We start from the raw sequence: 27,220 nt of genomic DNA, 5'->3' as shown, positions 1-27,220 counted from the left end.
TGTGGTCCCCAAAAAGAGTTAAACTATAAATTAGAATGCCCACTGAGATGGACTCTGAGGGAAGCATGCATAAGCAAATGGGGAGGCTTGGCAGGGGGTCGCAATATTGGTTTAAGGGTCTAAGGCAGCTGGATTGCAGAGTCCTGCATCCCAAGGGGCCATACAGGAGGTCTGCACCCGGAAGCGTGCCTTAGAGGCACAGAATTGGGAACAGTGACTGGATACTGCCCAGATGTAACTGGCTTGGAGACATGTGGGCCAAAGGTCGGGTGCAATTACAACAGACTGATGACTGTCCACTGGGGTACGGAGGTGGTAGGTACCAAGGCTCCATGGACCAAGGCACTTTGTACCAAAGTTGAAACCTATTGAAGAAAAGATTAGATTTTTTTCCCCCCGCAATGGGCAACATCTAACTAACTATAAGAATGAATTAACTAATAATCACCTAAATAGTAAGACTACTAACTAAGGTCAGTAGCACAGTGCACACAGAAAACGGGAACATTGCAGGAGTTTGGTCTCACTGGCATGATCAATAAGAAGAAACTGAGGGTCAGTAGGGCCCATTCCCCCTTATAGCCCTTGGGTGGGGATACACAAGGACAGCTAGGGTGCAGGCACAGCCTGAACAGACACTACTGGCCAAAAAAAATCAGGGTGCATGACACGCAATATCAAAGAGTTGAATCCATGTGGATAATTACACAAAGAAGAACTAAAAATTAAGAACTCTACGAGTACACATTCAGAGAACGAAAAATATTCACAAAGTTCAATTTTCAGTTGAACAAAAATGTGATGTCACAACAAAGCAATTATTCATAATTTACCTCATTAATGATCTGATCCTACAAGGTGCTAAGTACCCGTATCCACTGACATCAATGCTCTATACCTTCTAGAATCAGCTCCTTGAATAGGATTTCATGCCACAGAACAACACTCAGCTTTTTCCTCCTACTCTGCTTTCCCATCATAATAAATACCTTATAGATTAAATCTTACTGTAATAGTATGTGTTAAAGATGGCAGCATAATTCTTCTGAACAATCTAAGAGTATAAGCGCTTGTCTACATGTCACAGCAAAGCACATTCGAGGGGTGTAATTTGTAAAGTGTTCTAAATGTGCTGTGCTATAGCTGCCCTGTATAGACCCGGCTAGTGCAAACTATAAGGTATCTAGACAGGTTTCAGAGTAGCAGCCGTGCTAGTCTGTATTCGCAAAAAGAAAAGGAGTACTTGTGGCACCTTAGAGACTAACAAATTTATTTGAGCATAAGCTTTCGTGAGCTACAGCTCACTTCATCAGAAATGCATCCGATGAAGTGAGCTGTAGCTCACGAAAGCTTATGCTCAAATAAATTTGTTAGTCTCTAAGGTGCCACAAGTACTCCTTTTCTTTATAAGGTATCTAGTTTGCCTTAATGTATACGACAAAACACGTAAGAGTTAAAAGAATTACTCAACCAGCAAAAATAAGATAACCTGTCTTCCTCAGCATTTTAAAACACAAATTATTGATCTGCATAATTAAGGAAAATTAAAAACATAAAATAAGGATTGGGTCTCAAAGGATGACTAATTAATAATATATCAAACTGAAAGCTGGGACTACTCTGTTCTGCCAAATTTTGCCACCGATTCACTTATCTTGGGCAAGCTACTCCATCTTTTTATACCGCAGGTCCCCAACCTATGAAGTTGGGTCAATGATAATTACTCTTTTCACAAGACTGTTGTGAGAATTAATATAATGTATGCATCCAACTGGATAAAAGAGGCTATAAAAGTTTTATTATTTAGTGTTTCCGCAACATTTGGCATAAAATTATCCAGATACCATGTTCATTACACCTAAAAAAATTATGACATTTACAGGCTGCAAACATGAAAACAAATAATGTTCTTTAAGATATTTTTGTAATTATATTTTACACTGTATTTATTCTTGGTGTACAAGCTCTTGTTTCAGAGATGAAGCATTTTAAATGCATAAATGTTTTGTGCACTTTTCTCTGCAATGTACTCAGAGTTAAGAAACTGATGGTTTAATTAGGGAGGCCTGCTCAGTGGTGTGTAAAGCACTTTAGTTTATGACATCATTGCTTCTGCTCCTAGGAAAATGTGGTAAAAATGCTCAGCACTTAAAAAGCTACAACAGGAACACAATTACATTTTAAAATAACCTTTCAAAATACAGATAAATACGTTATGCTTTATGTTTATGCACTGAAACATGAAACATTTGGGGGGTTAGTTCTCCTTTAATTTGGAAACTAGAATAAAACTCTCCAAAATACAGATATGTCCTTTGCTTAGATAGTCAACCTACCCCCATCAGCATGAATATCCATCTACTAGCCACTAAAACAGACATAAACCAAATCAATGATCATCAGTCAGCAACAGAGCCCACTCTCAGAGTTTTACTTTTCCCCCTTAAAAAAGAAATGAAGAAAGATTTAGTTCTTCTTTATACATAACCTTTTTTTGGGGGGGAGGGAAGGGGGGGGTCAAATTTCTTGATTCTAAGTTACCACTGTGGAAGGCGCATCTCCTTTTGTTAGCAGTTGTCTAACCTAAGCTCCATGTAAGAAGAATCTATCTTCGTTTTACCATAATCACCCCCAAGGAAGTAAATATTTCTTTGTTTAGCATCTTTCAGTGGAAAAGGTAACTTGAAGAAATTTACAAGATGTTTCCGAGACATTAAGTAATGTAAAATGGGGAAGTGAAACAGCCAGAAGCTAAATTAAACAAAGAGACAGGAAAGACCTGAGGATGAGCCCCAGTGTCATGTCTTGCACTACCAGACTTCTGACTCCAGTGTAAAACAAAACTTACCTGAAAAATAGACAAACATACCATGAACTTTAAGTGGCAAATCAGCAATCTCAAATCTATGTTTTTGAAGAGATTGCTCATATGAGTAAAGCTACTCAAGTGTAACTGTTTGAAGGATCAGATCCTAAAAACAGGAATGCACTCAATTTTACTTAGACTTGTGATTTTGCTTCATTTTCATTTGGCTACAAAAATTATATTTACTTTTGAGTACTTTTGTACCCAAATAGTAGACAATGAAATGCGACATGAAACAGGAACTGCAGTTCCTTCAATAAAGTGGAGAGACTTGGCAAATAAGACTTGCTGGATATATTTAGTAAACTATACAAAATGAAGATCACATTTATTAGGCTATGAAAATGTGACAACAGATAAACACACTATGTATTTTATTCCACTCTGCCTGTCCACAAAATATATAAGATACCTTTTATTTAATTAATTTTTGTTTTATTCCTTAATCCATTCATTGTCTATTAACAAAGGAATACAACTTAGTCGTCAGACCAATACTAAGAGCTGTAATTCTCAAATTACAAAATATTTCAGATGAGAACTGAAGTTCACATATGTAAACTATTTGCAAAGGTGCCTTAAATTCTTAAGATTAAGCTTTTACCTTTCTTTAATGAATGTAATGCTGATGTGAAGAATGTCAAATAACCAGGAGGCTGAGGTGAAGCATTGAACTCAAAATATCCTAGAACTCCAGGCTGCAAGAATAAGAATTAGAGTTAGCTAAGCTATTACAAAAGTACACATTTATGGGACACTGCAATTATTTAACTATAGTAAAAAACAAACAGATTAAACATTAATGGGCTGTTTTGTTTTGGAAAAACAAACTAGCCATTTTTCTCTGCAAGAAAAGTGGATCTTAAAGGAGGGGAAAAAAATCAGCCAATACTATAATTTGGAAAACGTGCACAAGACCAAATCTGTATATATGCAGAACACTATAATTTCAGTGTTACATATTTCCTCTGTTAGTGGTTACATTATTCTCTAAGCAAATGGTAATAATTTAAAATACTTGCAGGAGTCAAGCTTCAGCACCACCACGTTGATGGAATATTTCATTTTCTACATAGCACCATACTGCGTTCTTTTGAAATTGAGATTTGGGATTTAATGTGTCATTGTACAATGAAGTCAACTGTAACCCTTTTTCAACATAAAATACTTGGTTTTCTTTAAGTTTTTACTATACTGTGCATGATTCACATCTATATATGAAGCCTCTGCATGACTGCCAGTCTACATCACACTGGGAAGCCATCAGCCATATGAGATTCTTGCAAGGGAAATCAGTGAGAGACTGATTTCACAAAAACAAAGGGAAGAAACCCAGATCCTGGCCCAGGCAACCAGGTAATTTGAGATTTAAAGGATCTGTGATCTCCAGAAAGAGAGACAAAATTTTTGTCCATCGAGACTGGGTTGAGGGTGCGGAGAATACTGGTAACATCAAAATAGGCAGAGATTACAGATCCTATTCCATGTGATAATAGTGAAGGGGTACAAAAGTGATTCTTAGAACTTAGATACTTGAGCAGACAGATCAGAATGTAAGACAGCCTTCTTTGAACCATTTATATTTGCATTTGCAGATAAAACAATTCATCACACACTCAACTTGCACTGATCAGGAGGCATGTTCCCAGACCTGGAGCTCAGGTGTCGGACTCTTATTCACACTTCATTCTCTTGATAACTGCACTGCTATCTCGACAAAGAGCTACAAAGTAGGTTTAAAAGTTACCTTTTAAAAATGAACACTAAATGCAACTTGTTAATATTAACGTGAGATACTGAATTTTATTTGTTGTAAGTGTGGATGGTTATCCTTTCACTGTTCTATGATGCAAAAAGATTTCTCTGCATTCACTTTTCCTAGTGAAATAACTTTTAAGTGAAAAAGGTCAGGTGTCACATTTCAAATTCTGCCTTAAAGTACAGCTGAAAATGAGTTCTGTAGTCTCGTCCAAGTCCCAAATACACAGACATTTGTCCATATCTCACACACTCTCTCTGTCTTGCGTACACACACACTCACACTCTCTCTCTCTCACACGCATACAACCCCACATTAGACAACTGGGCATGCCTGACAGTCTCTACTCAAATAAGACCCATGACTGGAAAAGCAAACTGTGAAGAGCTACAAAGGGATCTCACAAAACTGGGTGACTGGGTAAGAAAACGGCAGATGAAATTCAATGTTGATAAATGCAAAGTAATGCACATTGGAAAACACAATCCCAATGATACATACAAAATGATGGGATCTAAATTAGCTGTTACCACTCAACAAAGATCTTGGAGTCAGTGTGGATAGTTTTCTGAAAACACCTGCTCAATGTGCAGCAGCAACAGCCAAAAAGGGAATAATGTTAGGAACCATCAGGAAAGGGATAGATAAGAAGACAGAAAATATCGTGACACTATATAAATCCACTGTACAAGCACACCTTGAATACGGCATGCCGTTCTGGTTGTCCCATCTCAAGAGAGATGTTTTAAGAGCCCAGCCACATATTTCAACTTACTACAATATTGCCCACCATTGCTGGAACTATGAAATGTAAGCAGTTGAGAGAAGCATCCAATGAAGAGAAGGAACCAGTGAGATACTTCATGAGGTGGCTTTGATTTTCTTGTCTTTGAATGATAAATTATTCAAATATGGATTATAAAATATAATCACAGCTTTACTAAAATATATTCTACCTTTATTTTCTACATGAAGTTTGTGATCCTTTATAGCAACTGATTGCGAGATATTACCAACAAACTACATCCTACATCAAGACAGCAGTGGTTATGGAAAAGTACCCAGAAGCTACAGATATTCAAAGGGGCACGAAGGAGGCTTCAAAACAAAATCTTTAACTAGCTTCCAGGCTTTTTCCAATAGTTTGAGAAAGGAAGTTACCTACAGGTATAGCTGTGTCTTTAAACAAAAAAAGTCATACTGCTCCCACTTTGGGAAGAAAGATTGAGTCTGACATTCTTTTGATGTGTGTAAAAGTTCGGGATCTCTGCCACTTCTGGGATTCAAGGACTACACACTCACTGATTCTGGGGAGGGTCAAATGAAGGGGGATACACAGCTCCTACTTAGAAGATACTGGGAAATGTTTTCTGTTCATTTTGCCTTATTTTACTAGATTGGTTCTTCTGGGTTTTTTGAGAGATTGAACTACACCAGGCTCTCAGTTCTCTTTTTAGTGTGGTGTAAAATGGACACTTCTCTTCGGAATTCTCTTGATTTCTCTCTCTTCTGAAACCGTTCTGATTCTGAAAGTTCCCCTTCTTCTGTGAATGAGGAAGAACTGGAGGATAAGAACTGATTCAGGGCTTCTGGATTTTTTCCACTCTGGTTTTGTCCTGCTGCTTGGACTATTTTACCTCCATCTGCCCCCAGTCTCATTGGGAGGAAGAAGCATGACTCCATGGTCTTGATCTTTTCTCTTCAGCACTAGAGCAGTGACAGGATCTATACTGCTGTCTGATGAAGGATGCTTTCTTTCTCTCTTCTTGAGAAAGGGAGATAGAGACACTAGGGATTTCCTCACTTTTTCTGGGACAAGTAGAATCAAAAGATATGTGTACACTTCGAGCTCCAGGGTCAGAGTCCCATCTTGAGCGGACATACCCACACTAGCTCTGATCAAGCTAGCATGCTAAAAATAGAGGACAGCCACAGTGACGCAAGGGGCTAGCCACCCCGAGTACGTACCATCCAAGATGCTAGGCAGGTACTTAGGGCCACTAACCCCTCAGACTGCTCATGCTGCCATAGCTACACACTATTTTTAGCACACTAGCATGATCAGAGCTAATGTGGATATGTTCCTTGAGCGGCCTGTCAACACTGGTTCTCCACTTGTAAGGGAACACCCTTCTCTTCATGTGTCAGTATAATAATGTCTGCATTTGTAATTTTCACTCAGTGCATCTGAAGAAGTGAGTTTTTTACCCATGAAAGCTTATGCCCAAATAAATCTGTTAGTCTGTAAGGTGCCATGGGACTCCTCGTTGTTCTTAAGGAGAGGAACACTTTAAAGGGGAAACTTATCTTTTGGGCCCAGAACCACCAACAAAAAGCACTATATCAGCTAAGGCTCTTAAAAGTTAAGGAAGGAACTGTGGATTGGGGTGAGGTAGCTTCACAGAGATGAAGGCTGTCTATTTTCCTATGTCAGGTTTCAGAGTAACAGCCGTGTTAGTCTGTATTCGTAAAAAGAAAAGGAGTACTTGTGGCACCTTAGAGACTAACCAGTTTATTTGAGCATGAGCTTTCGTGAGCTACAGCTCACTTCATCGGATGCATAGCATATCGTGGAAACTGCAGAAGACATTATATACACACAGAGACCATGAAACAAAACTTCCTCCCACCTCACTCCCCCGCTGGCAACAGCTTATCTAAAGTGATCCTCAAGTAGAGCCATTTCCAGCACAAATCCAGGTTTTCTCACCCTTTCCCCCCCCCACACACACATACAAATTCACTCTCCTACTGGCAACAGCCCATCCCCCTTTGAAACCCCTCTTTATAATGCGCATGATAATCAAGGTGGGTCACCTCCAGCATTAATCCAGGTTTTCTCACCCCCCCCACACACACCCCCCTTTTTTTCCAAAAACCACACACACAAACTCATTCTCCTGCTGGCAACAGCTCATCTTACAATGTGCACAGCAATAATCCAAGTTTAACCAGAACGTCTTGGGGGGGGGTTTGCAGGAAAAAAAACAACAAGGGGAGACAGGCTACCTTGCATAATGACTTAGCCACTCCCAGTCTCTATTCAAGCCCAAATTAATAGTATCCAATTTGCAAATGAATTCCAATTCAGCAGTTTCTCGCTGGAGTCTGGATTTGAAGTTTTTTTGCTTTAAGATAGCGACCCTCATGTCTGTGATTGCGTGACCAGAGAGATTGAAGTGTTCTCCGACTGGTTTATGAATGTTATAATTCTTGACATCTGATTTGTGTCCATTTATTCTTTTACGTAGAGACTGTCCAGTTTGACCAATGTACATGGCAGAGGGGCATTGCTGGCACATGATGGCATATATCACATTGGTGGATGTGCAGGTGAACGAGCCTCTGATAGTGTGGCTGATGTTGTTAGGCCCTGTGATGGTGTCCCCTGAATAGATATGTGGGCACAGTTGGCAACGGGCTTTGTTGCAAGGATAGGTTCCTGGGCTAGTGGTTCTGTTGTGTGGTATGTGGTTGTTGGTGAGTATTCGCTTCAGGTTGGGGGGCTGTCTGTAGGCAAGGACTGGCCTTTCTCCCAAGATTTGTGAGAGTGTTGGGTCATCCTTCAGGATAGGTTGTAGATCCTTAATAATGCGTTGGAGGGGTTTTAGTTGGGGGCTGAAGGTGACGGCTAGTGGCGTTCTGTTATTTTCTTTGTTAGGCCTGTCCTGTAGTAGGTGACTTCTGGGAACTCTTCTGGCTCTATCAATCTGTTTCTTCACTTCCGCAGGTGGGTATTGTAGGTGTAAGAATGCTTGATAGAGATCTTGTAGGTGTTTGTCTCTGTCTGAGGGGTTGGAGCAAATGCGGTTGTATCGCAGAGCTTGGCTGTAGACGATGGATCGTGTGGTGTGGTCAGGGTGAAAGCTGGAGGCATGTAGGTAGGAATAGCAGTCAGTAGGTTTCCGGTATAGGGTGGTGTTGATGTGACCATCGTTTATTAGCACTGTAGTGTCCAGGAAGTGGATCTCTTGTGTGGACTGGACCAGGCTGAGGTTGATGGTGGGATGGAAATTGTTGAAATCATGGTGGAATTCCTCAAGGGCTTCTTTTCCATGGGTCCAGATGATGAAGATGTCATCAATATAGCGCAAGTAAAGTAGGGGCGTTAGGGGACGAGAGCTGAGGAAGCGTTGTTCTAAATCAGCCATAAAAATGTTGGCATACTGTGGGGCCATGCGGGTACCCATAGCAGTGCCGCTGATCTGAAGGTATACATTGTCCCCAAATGTAAAATAGTTATGGGTAAGGACAAAGTCACAAAGTTCAGCCACCAGGTTAGCCGTGACATTATCGGGGATAGTGTTCTTGATGGCTTGTAGTCCATCTTTGTGTGGAATGTTGGTGTAGAAGCCCTCTACACCAACATTCCACACAAAGATGGACTACAAGCCATCAAGAACACTATCCCCGATAATGTCACGGCTAACCTGGTGGCTGAACTTTGTGACTTTGTCCTTACCCATAACTATTTTACATTTGGGGACAATGTATACCTTCAGATCAGCGGCACTGCTATGGGTACCCGCATGGCCCCACAGTATGCCAACATTTTTATGGCTGATTTAGAACAACGCTTCCTCAGCTCTCGTCCCCTAACGCCCCTACTTTACTTGCGCTATATTGATGACATCTTCATCATCTGGACCCATGGAAAAGAAGCCCTTGAGGAATTCCACCATGATTTCAACAATTTCCATCCCACCATCAACCTCAGCCTGGTCCAGTCCACACAAGAGATCCACTTCCTGGACACTACAGTGCTAATAAACGATGGTCACATCAACACCACCCTATACCGGAAACCTACTGACCGCTATTCCTACCTACATGCCTCCAGCTTTCACCCTGACCACACCACACGATCCATCGTCTACAGCCAAGCTCTGCGATACAACCGCATTTGCTCCAACCCCTCAGACAGAGACAAACACCTACAAGATCTCTATCAAGCATTCTTACACCTACAATACCCACCTGCGGAAGTGAAGAAACAGATTGATAGAGCCAGAAGAGTTCCCAGAAGTCACCTACTACAGGACAGGCCTAACAAAGAAAATAACAGAACGCCACTAGCCGTCACCTTCAGCCCCCAACTAAAACCCCTCCAACGCATTATTAAGGATCTACAACCTATCCTGAAGGATGACCCAACACTCTCACAAATCTTGGGAGAAAGGCCAGTCCTTGCCTACAGACAGCCCCCCAACCTGAAGCGAATACTCACCAACAACCACATACCACACAACAGAACCACTAGCCCAGGAACCTATCCTTGCAACAAAGCCCGTTGCCAACTGTGCCCACATATCTATTCAGGGGACACCATCACAGGGCCTAACAACATCAGCCACACTATCAGAGGCTCGTTCACCTGCACATCCACCAATGTGATATATGCCATCATGTGCCAGCAATGCCCCTCTGCCATGTACATTGGTCAAACTGGACAGTCTCTACGTAAAAGAATAAATGGACACAAATCAGATGTCAAGAATTATAACATTCATAAACCAGTCGGAGAACACTTCAGTCTCTCTGGTCACGCAATCACAGACATGAGGGTCGCTATCTTAAAGCAAAAAAACTTCAAATCCAGACTCCAGCGAGAAACTGCTGAATTGGAATTCATTTGCAAATTGGATACTATTAATTTGGGCTTGAATAGAGACTGGGAGTGGCTAAGTCATTATGCAAGGTAGCCTGTCTCCCCTTGTTGTTTTTTTTCCTGCAAACCCCCCCCCCCCCAAGACGTTCTGGTTAAACTTGGATTATTGCTGTGCACATTGTAAGATGAGCTGTTGCCAGCAGGAGAATGAGTTTGTGTGTGTGGTTTTTGGAAAAAAAAGGGGGGGGTGTGGGGGGGGGTGAGAAAACCTGGATTAATGCTGGAGGTGACCCACCTTGATTATCATGCGCATTATAAAGAGGGGTTTCAAAGGGGGATGGGCTGTTGCCAGTAGGAGAGTGAATTTGTATGTGTGTGGGGGGGGGGGAAAGGGTGAGAAAACCTGGATTTGTGCTGGAAATGGCTCTACTTGAGGATCACTTTAGATAAGCTGTTGCCAGCGGGGGAGTGAGGTGGGAGGAAGTTTTGTTTCATGGTCTCTGTGTGTATATAATGTCTTCTGCAGTTTCCACGATATGCTATGCATCCGATGAAGTGAGCTGTAGCTCACGAAAGCTCATGCTCAAATAAACTGGTTAGTCTCTAAGGTACCACAAGTACTCCTTTTATTTTCCTATGTGTACGGGAAACATCTCCCTGCTACTGACCTAGCCAGGCAGAAAGGAAAAGGAGGGAGAGTTGTGACTAATTCCTGAGGTGGATAATTCAATTTTCCCTAGACAGACACAGGCTACGATGGAGATTGTTCCCTTATCACTGATCTAAAGCTGGGCACTACTGTAGCAGAGATGGGAGCCAGCTTCCTAAGCAGCTGGTGAACAAATGACCCACTCAACTCGCACTGATCAGAAGGCATTTTCCCAGAGCTGGAGCAAAAGGGGGAGTTCGTGTTATGAAGAGCTCCTTCCAGCTTGGTCTCCCTTAGATGTGAAGAGCGTAAGCATGCTGTGCATCTTTGTGTTTTTTGTTTACTCTTCTTAGGCCAGTCTCTCACCTGACACTACTGAAGGAAAAAGTCTGCTGCTTAAGCACCTCAGATGGAGGATGTTGCTCCTGAATAATCTGGTTAAACAGCTGAAGAACTGAGTCAGAGTTTAACATTTTGTTAAAATAACTCTAACTCAAAAAAAAAAAAAAAAAAAAAAAAAAAAAAAAAAAGGCAGACTCAGAGTACACAGAGGACACAGACTCAGAGACTTCTTAGAAGCAGTAAATCTTACTCCTGAAGTAATTTAAATCTTTTTTTTTTTTTTTTTGGGGGGGGGGGGTCCTAAGACCCCAAATACTATTCTGCAATTTTTCCTGCATCTCTCAAACAATTCCAGTTCCGATCTCATACCATTTTTACAATGGTGTAAGTCCACTGCTGCCTTCAACAGAGTTCTATACTAGTTTTACGGAGAGAAGAATCAGCACTTTCAAATCTAGAAAATAATACATTTTTCAACCAGGTATTTTATCATAGGGTTTGTGGCCCTCTTGTGGCATTAAGTATAGCTTTTCGGTCTATTAATCTTTACTAATCTATTTTTGTTATACAGTCACTTTCCCATCAACTTGCTATTTTCATCTTAAATAAGATGTCAAAACAAAGTCAAATGTTGATCAAAATTCTCTACATCCTTTCCGACATTCAATCAAAAATGTTTTGTACATTTAATTTTGAAGAATTTCACTTCTGATGTACTTTTTGTCTGTGTAAATGAAGAGGAAGAAAAGGGACACTTGTAAATATGAATTGCTAATTCCCCCAAATATATCACACCAGTCCCTTACAAAATGTGTCCCCTGGCACAATAAGAAAAAATAAAATATTCTGCTCAGAAATAGTTTAAATCTTTTTTTGGCCATCTAACAAACTAAATGGTATTCTGAGATTTTCCTATGTCTCTCATAAACAAAGAATCCCCAAAATAAGATCAGTGATATGACTAAAAGTATAATTTACAGCAAACTGTTTTTCCACAGACTTCCCCTGGTCCAAACACAGGAAATCACAATGTACACACTGTAGGGTTGAGTTCTAGCTACAAAAAGCTGGAAATCAAAATGACTCCTGATTAGTCATAGTAAAAATTTGGTTTCTTCTTATTACAAGAAATTAACATTTTAGCATGTAAAAGATGAGGGTCAACACAAGAGGTTAGCCAAAAAAAAGGCGCACTGTTAAGAGAGGAAATCCATAGAAATCTGCTCATGTTTCCTGTTCTCCAAACCAAAACACATATGCCTCAGGATAGAGATTCTCCAACTTTTTCACAGAGTTAACATCATCATAATTCAGAAGTTATTTCAGGGACCCCATCCTCTCCGAATTCACAGCTGCACACTGTCCCTGGGCTTACATGGAAAAGCAATTTTAGAAAAATAATTGTAAGTATTTTACTGCTTTTTAATGTGGCAAAATTTGAATCACACTGTCTAGTTTTGCTTTTAAACCCATCTTCCCCTCCTAACTGATCTGTTCCTCTCTCACCCTCTGCTTTCCTGAACACTTCCAGGTGTTCTGGGTTTTCTCTGCACAGCAAATGCTGCCCAGCCATCTGGTCCTTTTCTCTCCCCACTACCTAAACTTATGGCATAGCTATCCAATTCCGCTCTTCTCTACTCTTGCCTCTCCCACTTGTGGCTGGCAGCTTCAGTCTCACTGGTGCTCTAGTTGCTTGAGTTGGCTGCTATTTCCCCCTCTTCACCATAACAGTTGTCTTTAGTAGCGGCAGGAGTCACAAGACAGCTGACATAGTGCTTGGAGAACATTCATTTAGCCGACAAAGGAGACCTATTTTTTAGTCCCCTTTACACTGGAACCAACAAGGATTTGTTTTCTCTGTTATAAGAGACTGTCCTATAAAAACAGAATGCGCCAGATGTAAAATAAACATTGCTGACTTTGGAAGGACATAGATGAGTTTTGAAACTGGGAGAGAAAAGAGTTTGAATGTGCACTAAAAATATAAATGACGTTAAACAGCTAAATATGATTATTTTAAAAGGAATACCTTGTATTTCTTATGGCTTCTTCCACTGGAGGATATCAAAGCACCTTACATACATTAATTAAATCCCAGAAGCCATCAGGAGGTAGGTAAAAATTACTATTCATTTCAAAATGACAAAACTGAGTAAAAGAGTTGCCCAGTGTCACACAGTAAATCAGGCGCAGAAACAGGGATAGAAGTAGGTAACTCCTGACTATCACTTCTTTGCTCAAAACACAAAGCAACACTGCTATGCATGAATTTAAAAGGTTAGAACAATATTAGCCCTAAAAAAATTAAAGAAGAGAGAAGGGAAAAAAAGCTTTTTTCTTCTTTAAATAAAAAAAGAGGAGGATATATGTATTATCCATAAAGACGACTCCCAATTTTTCAGCCATCACAATCAAAAGTCAAGATAATCACCTTTTAAAAGTTAAAAGAATAGTCCCATTCATTTATATAGACTATGTCTGCTAATATCAGTGTACATTTCTCACTGTGGCATTATCATTTTTACTGCAAAAACTGTAAATAAAAAGTTCAAAAAAGGAGAAAGACAAATAAGAATCTGTGTTTGCACAATAACTGGAGCTCAAAAACAGCAGTTTGTCCTTTTAAAAGGAAAATAAGCCTTCATGAAGTGCAACTAACGTATCTGCCAGCAAAGAAAAAAAAATTTGCCACCAAAGTTCAGTTTCACCAATGCCACCCACAACTTTGTCATTTCAGTTTAACTACTGCAATTCCCCCTATTCTGGGCTGTCACAATGCAACCCTATGTCTTGCAGCCAGTGCAAAATGACATAACATGTCTGATACCAGAGGCGACCATTAGAAAATATCTTATGCCCAACTTGCATGCCTTGCAGTGGCTGCCATTTAGATGAACACATGAATCACAAACTTAGATTCTGCAAAGGAATTCATGTCAACATATGGATCTGCTTTTAGCAATCCCTTTACAAGATGAGGGCTTTATTTCCTGATGTATAATCCCTTAAACAGTATGGGATCTAGACACTCCATAGACCCTCCTCCTATTCACTGTCCTTCTCAGGCTTTGGGCTCTTCCTCAGGACATCTCCAGGTACCATGAATCAGAAGTAATCCAAAAGTCTTTAAAAAAAACAGAGGAGTACTTGTGCACCTTAGAGACTAAAATTTATTTGGGAATAAGTTTTCATGAGCTAAAACCCACTTCATCAGATGGATTTTAGCCCATGAAAGCTTACGTCCAAATAAATTGGTTAGTCTCTAAGGTGCCACAAGTACTCCTCATTGTTTTTGCTGATACACACTAACATGACTACCACTCTGAAACCAAAAGTCTTTGTTTGCCTGGTGTTTCAAGTTGCATCATGCTTTGTTTTGAAGATATAACATTCTTCAAAATACAATTTCAACTCATCCAGCTGAAGATCCTTCCCCGTGCATCAATCTGATAGCATACAGGTTCTTTCTTACACATACCAGACTGCAAAACAGAAAATTGTTCTCCACCTAAATTATTTGACAACTGTACTTGTCTAAACTTTAGAGCACATTTTGTACAACCTAGCATTTTGATATAAGCAATGGCTACCTGAGGCTGCTTTTATGTTTCAGAGAAACAATCACAAATGTTATGTCAATAGAATAAGTGATATTTTTAAATACAGCCCAATTTTAAGAGCATCTGTCAGTATCCTAGAACTCAAGGGCCCATTTTGTTTTTAAAAAGAATTACATATGTCTATCAAACCTTACCAATTTAGAGGTATTCTTAAGAGGATGTTGGATGCCCTCACCCAGAAAGGCAAAGTTGTCAGTTGTATCCTCAGAAAGCAAAAGAAGAATCAAGCATCACAAACAGAGATACACTTCTTAATCAGTTGAGTAGCTATGAAATTACACAGGTTTGCATGAAAGAAATGCAGCTGCTTCATCTACCTTAGTAATATATACTACTGACAGGTTCACTTCATTGTGCATCCGATGAAGTGAGCTGTAGCTCACGAAAGCTTATGCTCAAATAAACTGGTTAGTTTCTAAGGTGCCACAAGTACTCCTTTTCTTTTTGCGAATACAGACTAACACGGCTGCTACTCTGAAACTTCATTTTAAATATGTCATGATGTGAAACACTGCTAGTTATATAGTTGTGACAACAGACCTCAAGAATGTACTACAGCACTTTCATTAACCAAAAAGGAAGGTGTCTCAGACAAAAAAAAGGAGAGCTCTTGCTAGTATGCATAGCAGCTAGCGTAACAGACTCAGTTTAACAGCTGACAGACTCATTTTATTTCTCTAAGTAGTCTCGGTACCACTAGATGGGACAGAACACCACACCCAGAAGGTGTGTGGGTTACACTAGCACTAGCTCAACTCACAATCTCTATCCATTTCTGATGCTACTACACTGTAAAAAGACTGTTAAATCATGAAGTCTTCTTGCCCTTAGTATTAGATGAGCTATGGTAAACCAGTGGTTCTCAACCAGCGGTACACGTACTCCTGGGTGTATGCAGAGGTCTTCCAGGGGTACATCAACTCATCTAAATATTTGCCTCGTTTTACAACATGCTATATAAAAAAGCACTAGCGAAATCAGTACAAACTAAATTTTCATACAGACAATGACTTGTTTATACTGCTCTATATACTATATGCTGAAATGTAAGTACTATATTTATATTCCAGTGGATTTTTTTTATAATTACATGGTAAAATGAGAAAGTAAGCAATTTTTCAGTAATAGTGTACTGTGACACTTTTGTATTTTTATGTCTGATTTTGTAAGCAAGTAGTTTTTAAATGAGATGACACTTGGGGGTACGTGAGACAAATCAGACTCCTAGAAGGGGTACAGTAGTCTGTAAAGATTGAGAGCCACTGTGTTAAACCACATGACTACAATAAATTAAATGTATAAAAAGTTGGATTTAAATTAATAAAACAAGGAAATTCAGCCAAAAAAAAAAAAAAAGGCAATCCTCAAGCAATCACAAACTCACCCCATAGCATCTAGAGAAAGAAGTATTGCAACACTGAACAGACAATATATATAGCTTCATCCAGCCTTTTGGCACTCCCCTGAAAGACCTAAGTACAACAGAGTGAGTTAAGGAAAGAGGGTTAGGTTGAACTCTAAATTTAATTCCTTTTGTAGATGTAAGTGACTCCGGCAAAACTATCTTTCCCAGAATATACACACACACTTACTTCCATGCATCACTGATTCACTTTTAATCCATACCTTTCTGCTTTGAGAACTGTTTTCAGAGACAGCAAGACCCAACCAGAGTACATTATCACATCTTGGAAGGTATGTTATTCGGTTGTACAGACATAATGGCATAGTAAAGAGCCATATCAAAGAAATTATGCACAAGAGGTACCACTTTTCAAAACTTGTCATTTTGGAGATCTGCTTGTTTAAAGTACTAGTCCACATTATTTTCTCCTCCCTCTAACCCATATTGTATGTACAATATACACTGATGTCATGGTCTTCCAAGTACTCTTCGGGGCTGTTCTCATATTCACTATGTAGGACAATCTTATTAACTTCGGTTAGAGTCTGGCCTGAATAAGGGATAAGGCATTCAATTGTTAAGAGACTACTTGATGTGATTAAAGGAATTCTGACTGGATTTGATCCTTATTGATGGTACTGAAATCTGAAACTTTAAACTAGTGGCACATTAATAATCTAAGATTTAATTTAAAAAAAAAAAAAAAAAACACTCTTGCCCTCTTGGTTGTGAAGAAAATCTTCCAAACATGAATCAAGTGTAACAGATGCTATGATGTCCACCTCAATCGATGGACTACTTGAAAAAAATGAGGATGAGGGTTGTGAATCCCCACCACCCACTGATTTCATTGAGACAAGTGCTAAAACTCAATGAAATGTTACTGTCCACATTGAACATTTCATTGTTGACCATCTGTGGGAGCAAACCCAAATAGTGTGGAAAATGTTGCTGCAGAGAAGAAAATACAGAGGGAAGGCCAGAGGAAACACACAAAGAAAAAGGGAAAGAAACTGGAAAAAAAGGAGCATGGGGAAAGAAGATAATCAAAGGGCAGAAGAAGCCATAATCCTAAAAGGGGAGTATATTTTCCCACTGAATGGCACCACATGTGACAATAAGGAATTGAACAAATAGAAATAATGATAACTAAAAGTTTACTTACTACATAAAATCCACATGCCACCCTTGATCTCTGTGCAAAACTTCCCTATAACATTCCACTATGGACTGAGAAAAGAATGTAGCCCTAACTTTTACTGTAATCCATGGACCATAATGGTGGGCTGGTAGTGAGGGAAGACAGGCAGCATGGCCAAAAGATTAAGCCATGCCCCAAGCGTCTGCTGAGACAACGATGGACAGCAGGGACAAGGAGCCTTTTATTAGTCAAGGCCTGCATCCTGCTGGGAGCAAGAGAGACTAGGGTGGCAGCTGCAATAAAGAGGGGGGCTCAGCAGCTCCCATTTTGCAGCAGCACATACAACAAACATATAGGGGCTCCACATTAGTCAGAGGCACTCCAGAATTCTTCAGAGGAGTAACAGTAGTATCAGCAGGGACTTCTCACCCTACCGCTTCCTGACTTCATTGGAAACCTCAAATTTGAACTAGTCAAATTTCACATTTTGTTGACTGTTTTTTGCTCTTGCTTCTCTCTAACAAAACCTCCTTTGCATTAGGACCTTACTTTCTGGCCACCACGCTCCCCACGCCATCAAAACTACCCCACTCGCTATTTTCCCATCTCCATTTTCCTCTTCCTCCCCACACTTAGTCTCAGACTTCCCTGCTGTCCATTATGCCTCCTATGTACATCAAATCCATGCTCTATTTATCAATCCTCTTGTCTCTCCCACAATCTTCCCATATACAGAAACAAAAAAAAAGCAACTAAAATGACATGTGCAAATCATCATCCAGACAACTTTGCTTGCATGTAGTATCTCTTTTCCCTGGCCTTCATTTGTACGTCTTTTTAGATTGCACACTCTTCAAAGCAGGGACCATGTTTTAATGTGCGTTTGGAAAGCAACCTACCACATTTTGGGCACTGCCACAGTGTAAGTAAACACCAGAACCTGAAAGCTAGTCAAACACAATGCAACACCCCCTGATGTGGATTAAAAGTGTGAAGTTATACTATAAACGAATATAGGTTATCAAGTAGTGAAGAATTCGTTTGTCTCTAGAAGCCAGTTATTCATTTGATTTAATGTGAGCTTTTACTTGACAGATATTCTCATTTATTAGAAATTTGTAATACTACTTTGACTTCTATTTTAAACATTAATTCTATTATTCATCCTTTGACTGCAATCCAAACTTAAACTGTAAACTCTTTGGGGCAAAGACTATACAACACCTCATACAGAGGAACCACATTCTTAATTGTGGTCTCTAGACACTACTGTAATACAAATTAATAATCATAAACTAGGGAAACACTGAAATTCATATAATGCAGGAAATATGTAGTCAGTATTAGGAACTGGTATTTCTGGTCTGTTATTTCACGTGTTATACTTGTAAGAACACTTGAGATGCACTGCAGGTTTCTGAGACCCTGAAAAAACCTACTGATTTGGAGAAGGTCAGATTTAATCCTGAAACAAATCAAACCCTTTCAGAACCACAAATGGTAAAACTAGACAAGAGAGACAAGTACCTCATAATATGAGAGGAAATCTAGTAATTTTGATCGAGACGAGATGTAGAGTAGTGGTGTCATCACCCGGCGAACAAACTTTTCAATATAAACAGCACTCATAGGGCCTTTGTATTCAATTGGTCCAAAACTAGTACCAAAAAAATAATAATACATTAAGATGAAGGTTAAGCTGCAAACACTAAATTAACAATGGAGTCCCTGGCTGGGAGTAATACATAGACATGATGCTCAGTCCCTAGAGAGCAGAGGATGTTCCTAGTGCTGATTAAGAGTAAATTCTGTAGCTGATAGAGTATCAGTGTTAAGGGACTAGAAGTGAGACCCATTCAGAATTTACTTACTGAAATAACAGAGACTCCGATAAAGAGCCTATGATTGTGTGTGATAGTAAGGATCTGGGAATTAAGACAATCTACGAGTCTTATTAAAAAAAAAAGTTGATAAAAGATAGGCAAAAATTTACAAAATGGCCTAATTAGCATGTGGAGCAATAGGCCATTCTGCTTTGTCAATACACCTCAATAGACACACATGACAGCAAAAAATATAGATTTAAAAAATCCTTGAGGATTAAAAAAGAAAACAACAAAGAATTAAACTAGACAGGTGCAAATACTGCTACTCCATCACACAAATGATGCAAGAATGAAGTAGGCTTTCACAAGTGGCACTCTGTTAACTGCCATCTGATTAGATTTAACACCACACTGAACAATTAAATAAATCAGTCAAAAGAAAGTTAGGTGTAGTACTTAAAAGCATAAAGTGTAGTCTTAACTCTCCCAGTTGCATTCCCTCTGTGGGAGTCACTTAGAACCTTGATGTAGTTTTGCACATAATTATATGTAATATATATAACATTATAAGAAAAATATTACTCTGCATTAAAAGATACCATGTATTCATACAGATTGAATTGTTCCAGAGGCAGTCCACTAGATCATGTCAACTGGTATTATTACAGCTCTTGGGATTATTAGCAACATGCATTATATCAACACACAGGAACATTATTATGTAATGCATAGGTCAGAAAAATTGATTGAAAAATATTACTCTGCATGCACAACATACAATTTTAGAAGTTCAACACCTTGGGAGAGGTAGAGGAGTCCATCCACACAGCATAAGCAATTCAAGCACACTAATCTATAATGACCTGTAAAGTGGTGTGTGTTGTTTGTTTGGGAATTTTATTTTTAAACACACACTTATACATAAAATGAAGAGTCTAAGCAAAAATCTGCTACACTAATTAATTTTGCACCCTCCTAAGTACAAAGACCACACTAATCCAAATCATACTGTGGAGAAAATATGCTTTAGAGCTTAACATGTAACTATAAGAGGGCTGGTAAATACAAACAAAAGGAAATAACTAAATCAGTTGTAACTGAAACCTTTTATTATTTTGGTGCAACTTTCTATGTGGACCCTCATATCAATTTAAACCTGGCTTATATTGATTTAGTTTGTACTGATAAATTTACAGACTCAAGATAAATCAATGATGTGTGTCGATTTCAGAGTTTGCACTGATTTAACTAAATCAGTTCTTATACCGTTTTAAGTTATTTCAGTGCAACCTGTGTATGTAGTCAGCTGAAATTCAGGGCTTGTCAGCAAATTTCAGCATTCTCCCCTCATCTACATAAAATGAGTTGAGAATTGAAGCATTAGTAAACATGCGCAAATAAAACAATGTTGTACAGTTTACATGATTAGTTGACTACTCAAGGGAGAAATGCTGGACTGGAAAAGACGGGGAGCCACAGTGCAGGACTAAGGTGCACAGGTAGAAATAGATGTGGGAGACTGCACAGCACCTGCCTCCACTGAGACTAGTGTCAGGCAACATGCTCAGTGTCTTATTTTCAAGTTCAGACAAAAATCAAAAAAGAAAAGATGTAAAGGGACACTAAGGATACCAAACTTCCAGTGCATAACACTGGTAGAGGCCCCAGTTCAGAAAAAGACCTAAGCATCTGCTTAATTAAGTACATGCTTAAACCCCACTGACTTCAGTGGGACTTAAGCACGTAAGTGCTGTCCTCAGTAGGGGTGCTTTCCTGAATTGAAACCAAATGATGCTACCCACCCCCAAAGCAAGCAGGAAATATTAAAAATAAGACAAAATGATATAGGTCCAAATTCTTGAATCCTCATCTGAGGCAAACCTCCCACTGAAGTCAATGGGCATTTTGCTTAAGGACAAAACTATGGACAGGCTTTAGCCTAAGTGACTATTCACAAGAGGTGAAATTCAGCTATGACCAAAGGGAAGCACAAGGCCTATGAGTCACTTAAGTCCCATTCAGGCCCTGTGGAGGTGTAAGTAGTTCACAGGTTTTCTGCTGGGCCTCTGCACAGGGATGAACTTCAGCTCGCAGCCCCTCTGACACACCAATGTATTACAAACCGCATCCTTGATATTTTTATGATGTTCTGTCTACCAGCAATCTAAAATGCAGATAAATCGCATTTGTGAAACTCTTACCTCCGATGGTACAAATATATCACAGGAAAATAAAAGAAATGTTTCTGTTTCCTGCATTTCCCCTGGTTCCACCAGCAGTTAACTGCCACAAACAGCACCTGCAGAACAGACAAAAGGTACAAAACACATCAAAATGACTTTCTCTAGCCTGTGCTGACTGGCTGTTTGCTGCAAGCCTCTTTCTCCCCTGCCCTCCAAAATCTCTTCATCTCAGGTTCACTCCACAATTTCCCCTCTTACCCTCTTTTCTATTCCCCTCCACCTCTCCCTTCAATGTCCCCTCTCTCTTCACTTTTCTTTCCATTTATCTTATCCTCTCCTAACTAAATCCATAAGCAAAATTAAAACAAAACAAAACAAAAAAAATCAAGAAACTGACATAACATTTGTTGCCATCTCATGTTCCCTCTGTTGTTATACCCCTTCTACCACTCTGTCTTTGTTTTGTCTAGTTAGATTGTAAGCTCTTCAGGGCAACAACTGTTCACACAGTGTACGTCATTGATAGGTCTTTAAGCACTACTGCAATAAATATGATTAATAATAATAATTAACTATCAAATAAAAATTTCAAACATAATTACCAAAATCCAAGATAGATGTGGTATGTGACTTTGTTTCTTTTCTGAAAAATGCTATGCTCTAGTTTTTTACTTCTATAACTGTGTCAAACAACCTGACTCTCTAAAAAAGGCAAATCCAATAATTGCACAGATTAACACAGGTGCTATACACAGCTGCTATATAAAATGCACATGCAATGGACTACTGTCCAAACAATGTACAGACAATTTATGCAACTACCTGGAATTGCATCTGTAAATCCCCACCCACTGATTGGGAATATACCCTCTGAAACACAGACAGTGTAGCAATTGATTGTTATATGATTTCACCTCTTTAATTTTGTTTAAATAATACAAAGACAAAACAAAAATAAAGCTGAAATTGCACGAACAATGAATGCCTCACTGTTAAGGGATAGGAACAGGAGCAGCAATAAGTGTTAAAAGACCCTCAACAGAATTTTATAAATACATACTCTGGGGCACCTCCTGCCTGGCAGAAGTTCTCTCTCTGCCTCCCACCACCACATAATGCAAACCTATGTTAAAAAGATTGTGGACTGAGCTCTTCTAAAGAATCCAGGTTTCTGCTGCACTACTTCTTCTGTATACTCTGCTCACAATTTCATGTGCAGTATCTCACAGTGCACAGCAAAGAGCTCAGCAATGAACAAAATAAGCACCGTATTGTTCAAAGATTCAGAGGAGTACCAACTGAAGTTTCCAAAAAGGTGAAATATACTCTTTAAAAAAAAAGAATCAACTATTTCTTGTTGTTTGGAAAGACAGAAAGGGAATGATCCAAAGCAAGATGGAACTGGATTTTAGGTATTGATACTTAAGTAAATTTAGAAATGGTGACTTATTTCTAGACCATTCTGAGCAGAGTAGAAAAGTAATAATTAAACTTTAAAAAAAGTAGAAGAAACAGCACTCAACTGGAAGCGAAGCATACGGAAGACGACGTTAGTATGTATTAAAAGGTGTTATCCATATAACCAACACAATCACTGGTTGGTTTTCAGTCAAGCTGACCAGGCCCTCATCATGTTTACCTGTTTCTGTTCACTATAGTTAAGGTTAAACAATGTTTCCATTTTAAACCACCTCTTTCTTTTCATATGATATTCATTTCAGGAAAAATTTACCTCTTGGATCTCAAATTTTCAAGGCTTAGTATACTAAAAGATTAAACATATGTCCAAAATCCCTTTCTCATAATGAAACCTCCTTCGTGACTTCTCTAGGGGATAGAAGAACCACACTCTCTCTCCACCATCTTGAAGGCACAGAGGTTGCCTCTAGAAAAATATGCACTTGGGAGACTGTTTCAGTCACACGCGGATTATTAAAACCCTTCAGAAAAAGTCCAGAGCACGCTCTCACCCTTCCCCCCAAAATTAAGGAGAACCTGAGCCCATTACCAGTTCTACACTACAGACCTTACAGCAGCACAGCTGTACCGCTTCAGCTGTGCCACTGTAAGCTCGTCTGTGTAGTCGATCTATGCCGACATAATTAAACCACCCCCAACAAGTGGCGGTAGCTATGTCTGCAAGACAGCGTCTCCCGCCAACATAACACTATCCACACCAGCGCTTTTGTTGGTGAAACTTATGTCGGTCAGTGGGGTGTTTTTTTTCACATCCAGCCAACAAAAGTTTTGCCAAAAAAAAGTGCTAGTGTAGACAAAGCCCTAAGTCTGCAGTAATTTGCACTCATTTCCTATGCTGTGGCATGAAACCCACTGATAGGAGTTTTAGGACAGCTGTACATATGAAGTGTCCAGAAGCTGAGTAGCAGTGTAAAGACAGAGGGAACTCTGGATCCCATAGGATTCAAGTGTTTGGGAGGTTAGGAGCTGCTGCTTCTGCACAAAGACAACCCCCGGTCCCCTTTCAAGAATTATGAGAAAATTCTATTACTTGAAATTCACATAGTTCCCCTCCTAGAAGTGGGAATAACACATATGTGAGAGAATGGGGACCAGCGGTTTTCTGCATTTAATTTAAAAATTAAGAGGACAGGCTAAACATAAGCATCTAGGTCCCACTGACTTCCCATGATGCTCAGAGAAAGGCAGAGTTTGGAAATGAATGAAGGCCAACTAAGCCATTTTTTAATCAACATCTTTACTGGAATTACCTGGTCTGCCAATCTGCTTGCCACTTGTTCAATTTCTTCCCTTGCTGCAATGGACTGTCCACACCATGGGGCATAGAAAAAATACAGTACAACTTCAGAATCTTGGCGAATGTAATCTGCGTAGTCCAGTTGCCCCCGAAAAAGATCAAGGACTGGGGATCTTGAGGAGAAGAAATTAACTGGAACCTTCGCTGCCATTGTTACATCTTTTGCTCGGCTAAGGGAAAGAAAAAGAAAGTACTTAGACAACATAATGCAGCAGCAAAAAATATGTAAACATTCCAAAACACTTGTTTACTAATGCCTAGCAAAGGTTATGGAATGACAAAAATCTTCAAAATTGATGCAAATGACAAAAATTTATATTATCTGGGTTAGTCCTATGACATGTCATAAAACATAGGCTTTAAGAAATAAACACTATCAGACATATTCTTGTGTGTTATGTTGTAGTGGTAATGGGGGTTAATTCAGGAGTGGGTCAGTGGGCCTCATCTTTATAGGTTGTTTGGACCTCACAGCCACTTGAGAGAAAATTTAGTGTACTTTTTATGTATTTTTTGAGAAACTAAACAAGCAAATATAAAGCTAATAAATTTGCTACACTTCCCTAAGACACTAAACAATGCAATAATCAAATTGAGGTTATCATGGAGAACAGATGAATTAATCAAGGAATTGACAACAGTATAAACTGATATTAATAATTTAACAAAAACAGACTGAGAAACAAATTATTGCATGAACACAATCAATAATCAAATCATGAAACCAATGTAGCACAAAATGAATCCTAATACACACAAACCCTTAAATTTTCAAAGGAGGAATAGCATCTCTCTTTAGCATGAGAAATAACCAGCATAAGAGGTTTATTTAGCATTCTTCCCTGGCCTCCTCCTGTTTTAACTCTTGTACCTTAGGTGATAAGAGAACAGACACTAGTCAAAGTTTTGTGATGTAAAATAACAGCTATGTCTGTAAAAATATTACATTTAGCTGGTCTTCTAAATGTTCAGTATTTCTTTCTTCTATATTGTATTCTGAAGGAGTAATTAATATGTTTTACTTATTATAACTTTGTATTTTGTAAAATGTTTGCTATAGCTTATTTCATTGCAAACTCAGAACTAATCATTAAAGAGGCCAAAATTCATACAGGGCAAAACAGACATGTCTCGTTTTAAATGTGAAGGTACTGTCAACACGCCACTGTCTGGGCATAAATCTTATTTAAAGAAAATAACAGCCACCAGGACAAATTCACTTTCTTAAAGGGAACTGGGTTTGACCCAAAATCCCATTTTAAATGGAGTAAAAATACATAGCAAACTGTTCTCTCAAGCAAACAACCAAGCAAACTAATCTTATCCCTTCCTCTTATATTGACAAATCTCTATTTAAAATTTAGATTACACTTTCTCTTATCTGGGATTTATTCTAGAATAAAGTTTATATAGAGCAATGATTAATTTACCAAACCTTACTTTTATAAGAATTAAAAAAAGAAACACACAAGCAGAATCTTAAAGATAAGAAAAAGCACGCTAGAGTTCACTGTCAGCTCATACCTTTAACTAAAGCGGAAAACCTTTTCTATTTATCCCTTAATACTTATACTATTTTGTGTTGTCCTTGATGATTTGTAAGTTATTCTTTTGATTGCAAGTTTTTCATTTCTAAAAACAAGCATTCCTCATTAAAACAGTTAAGGAATTATAAAGTAGAAAATGACATACTCTAGCTAAAAGCACAGTACCAAAAATGTTATGTTACATCTGCTTAGAGCTTTTGTTATTGAAAACTTCGGAAGCGGCTTGAATGCACAGATATTTATATTAACTGGGGAATTAATTGCTGTTCTAATGCAACTAACTCACCATACTTAGGAAGATGCAAAAACGGTCCTGAAGGATGGTTTCATATAAGAAGATACATTTTGGAGAGACTATTTTAATAGTAGACTAATAACTCAGTAGAGCAATGCTGATTTAAACCAGCTGTGATTCTATCCCTACATGCTTATACTCATTCAAAAAAGCCTTCAAGTACCCAAATATTTTTGGAACTAAACTGACATTTAGAAAATGGACTGAAGACAAACGTTAGGTATTCAAAGAGATCTTAAAAGCCATTTTTAATCAAGACAGCATTACAAATGTTGACATGAACTGATGAATCCTATTACGTAGGTATGAGCCAAAGAAGCGACTGAGTCCAGCTCATAAGGCGATAAACCAGTAAAGAAGTGAGGAACAAAATCTCTTAAGATATGTGTTAACTTTGAGAAAGTGGTTAAAAATTGCCTTCACATCTCTTGCAATTTACAACAGAGAAACTAAGTCCACACCAGAGGACTACACACACACGGTGAAGAAAGAGAGAGAAAGGCATTACAGAATGAGAGATGCTCAGAGCAAAAGCAGCAGTACCTGCAGCCCACAGGAAGGAACAGCAAGAACCCAAAAGCCAGGAAGAAATCTTAAACCCTGCAAGATTCCATCACCAACTCTAAAGTTTTAGTTGATACATGCAGTCTTACATAAACACTGACAAGGCTTAGGTTAACTTTATTACTGAAATTGATTTTTACTTCAGTATTGACATATTGTTGGATCTTGACGTTTATTAATAGCTTCTTCTGTTAAACTTTGAATATCTGAACACCATATTCTTGGTATTGCTGACCAAGCTAAACCTTTTAATTTAAGATCTCTGGACTGGGTCTTCAGTTGATGTAAATCAGCATAGCTCTACTGACTTCAATAGAGCTATGCTGATTTATAACTGAGGATCCATCCTCAATTTTAATTAACTACCTGTCGCAGATCACTAATTAAATGAAGTGAGGGTTTAAAAGAGATTTTAAATTGAGATTTTAAGCAAATACTATTAAAGTGTCTTATTTTAAATGACTGAACAAAAGCTCTCCTCTCAGTTACTGAATTTCATAGTATTTACCATTGTCTATTCATGAACTGATTTAGTTGATCTGTGATAAAACAAACAGGATTCACCTTTAAACAATCTTTCTTTTCCATCAACACTCTGTCAGGATTATTTGTGATAAATACTCATGGTCCTCCTATTAT

The 27,220-nt window shown here is 38.8% G+C and overlaps 1 protein-coding gene and 1 long non-coding RNA gene across 4 annotated transcripts in view; one reads left to right on the top strand and one right to left on the bottom strand.

Annotated features, from left to right (window-relative positions):
* TXNDC11 (thioredoxin domain containing 11) overlaps window positions 1–27,220 on the bottom strand; it is a 100,636-nt gene that overhangs the window by 65,884 nt on the left and 7,532 nt on the right. For 2 of the 3 annotated variants that reach the window (XM_037910347.2, XM_037910349.2), the window contains exons 2-5: window positions 24,129–24,345; window positions 21,418–21,515; window positions 18,918–19,047; window positions 3,471–3,564 (exon numbers count right to left, since the gene is read on the bottom strand). In XM_037910347.2, the coding sequence (XP_037766275.1) occupies window positions 3,471–3,564; window positions 18,918–19,047; window positions 21,418–21,515; window positions 24,129–24,345 (539 nt within the window). Of the gene's footprint in view, window positions 1–3,470; window positions 3,565–18,917; window positions 19,048–21,417; window positions 21,516–24,128; window positions 24,346–27,220 lie in introns of those variants that run through there. The other variant, XM_037910348.2, reaches the window with a different exon arrangement.
* On the top strand, window positions 1,422–27,083 carry LOC119567166. Its single transcript, XR_005227006.2, has 3 exons — window positions 1,422–4,222; window positions 4,462–4,596; window positions 26,462–27,083. It is a non-coding gene; the product is annotated as an uncharacterized LOC119567166 (long non-coding RNA).

The sequence above is a fragment of the Chelonia mydas genome, chromosome 10 (genome assembly GCF_015237465.2).
Source record: "Chelonia mydas isolate rCheMyd1 chromosome 10, rCheMyd1.pri.v2, whole genome shotgun sequence".
NCBI classification, from domain to species: domain Eukaryota; kingdom Metazoa; phylum Chordata; order Testudines; family Cheloniidae; genus Chelonia; species Chelonia mydas.
Note: the sequence above shows the minus strand (reverse complement) of the source record. Positions and strands in the feature narration are given on the sequence as shown.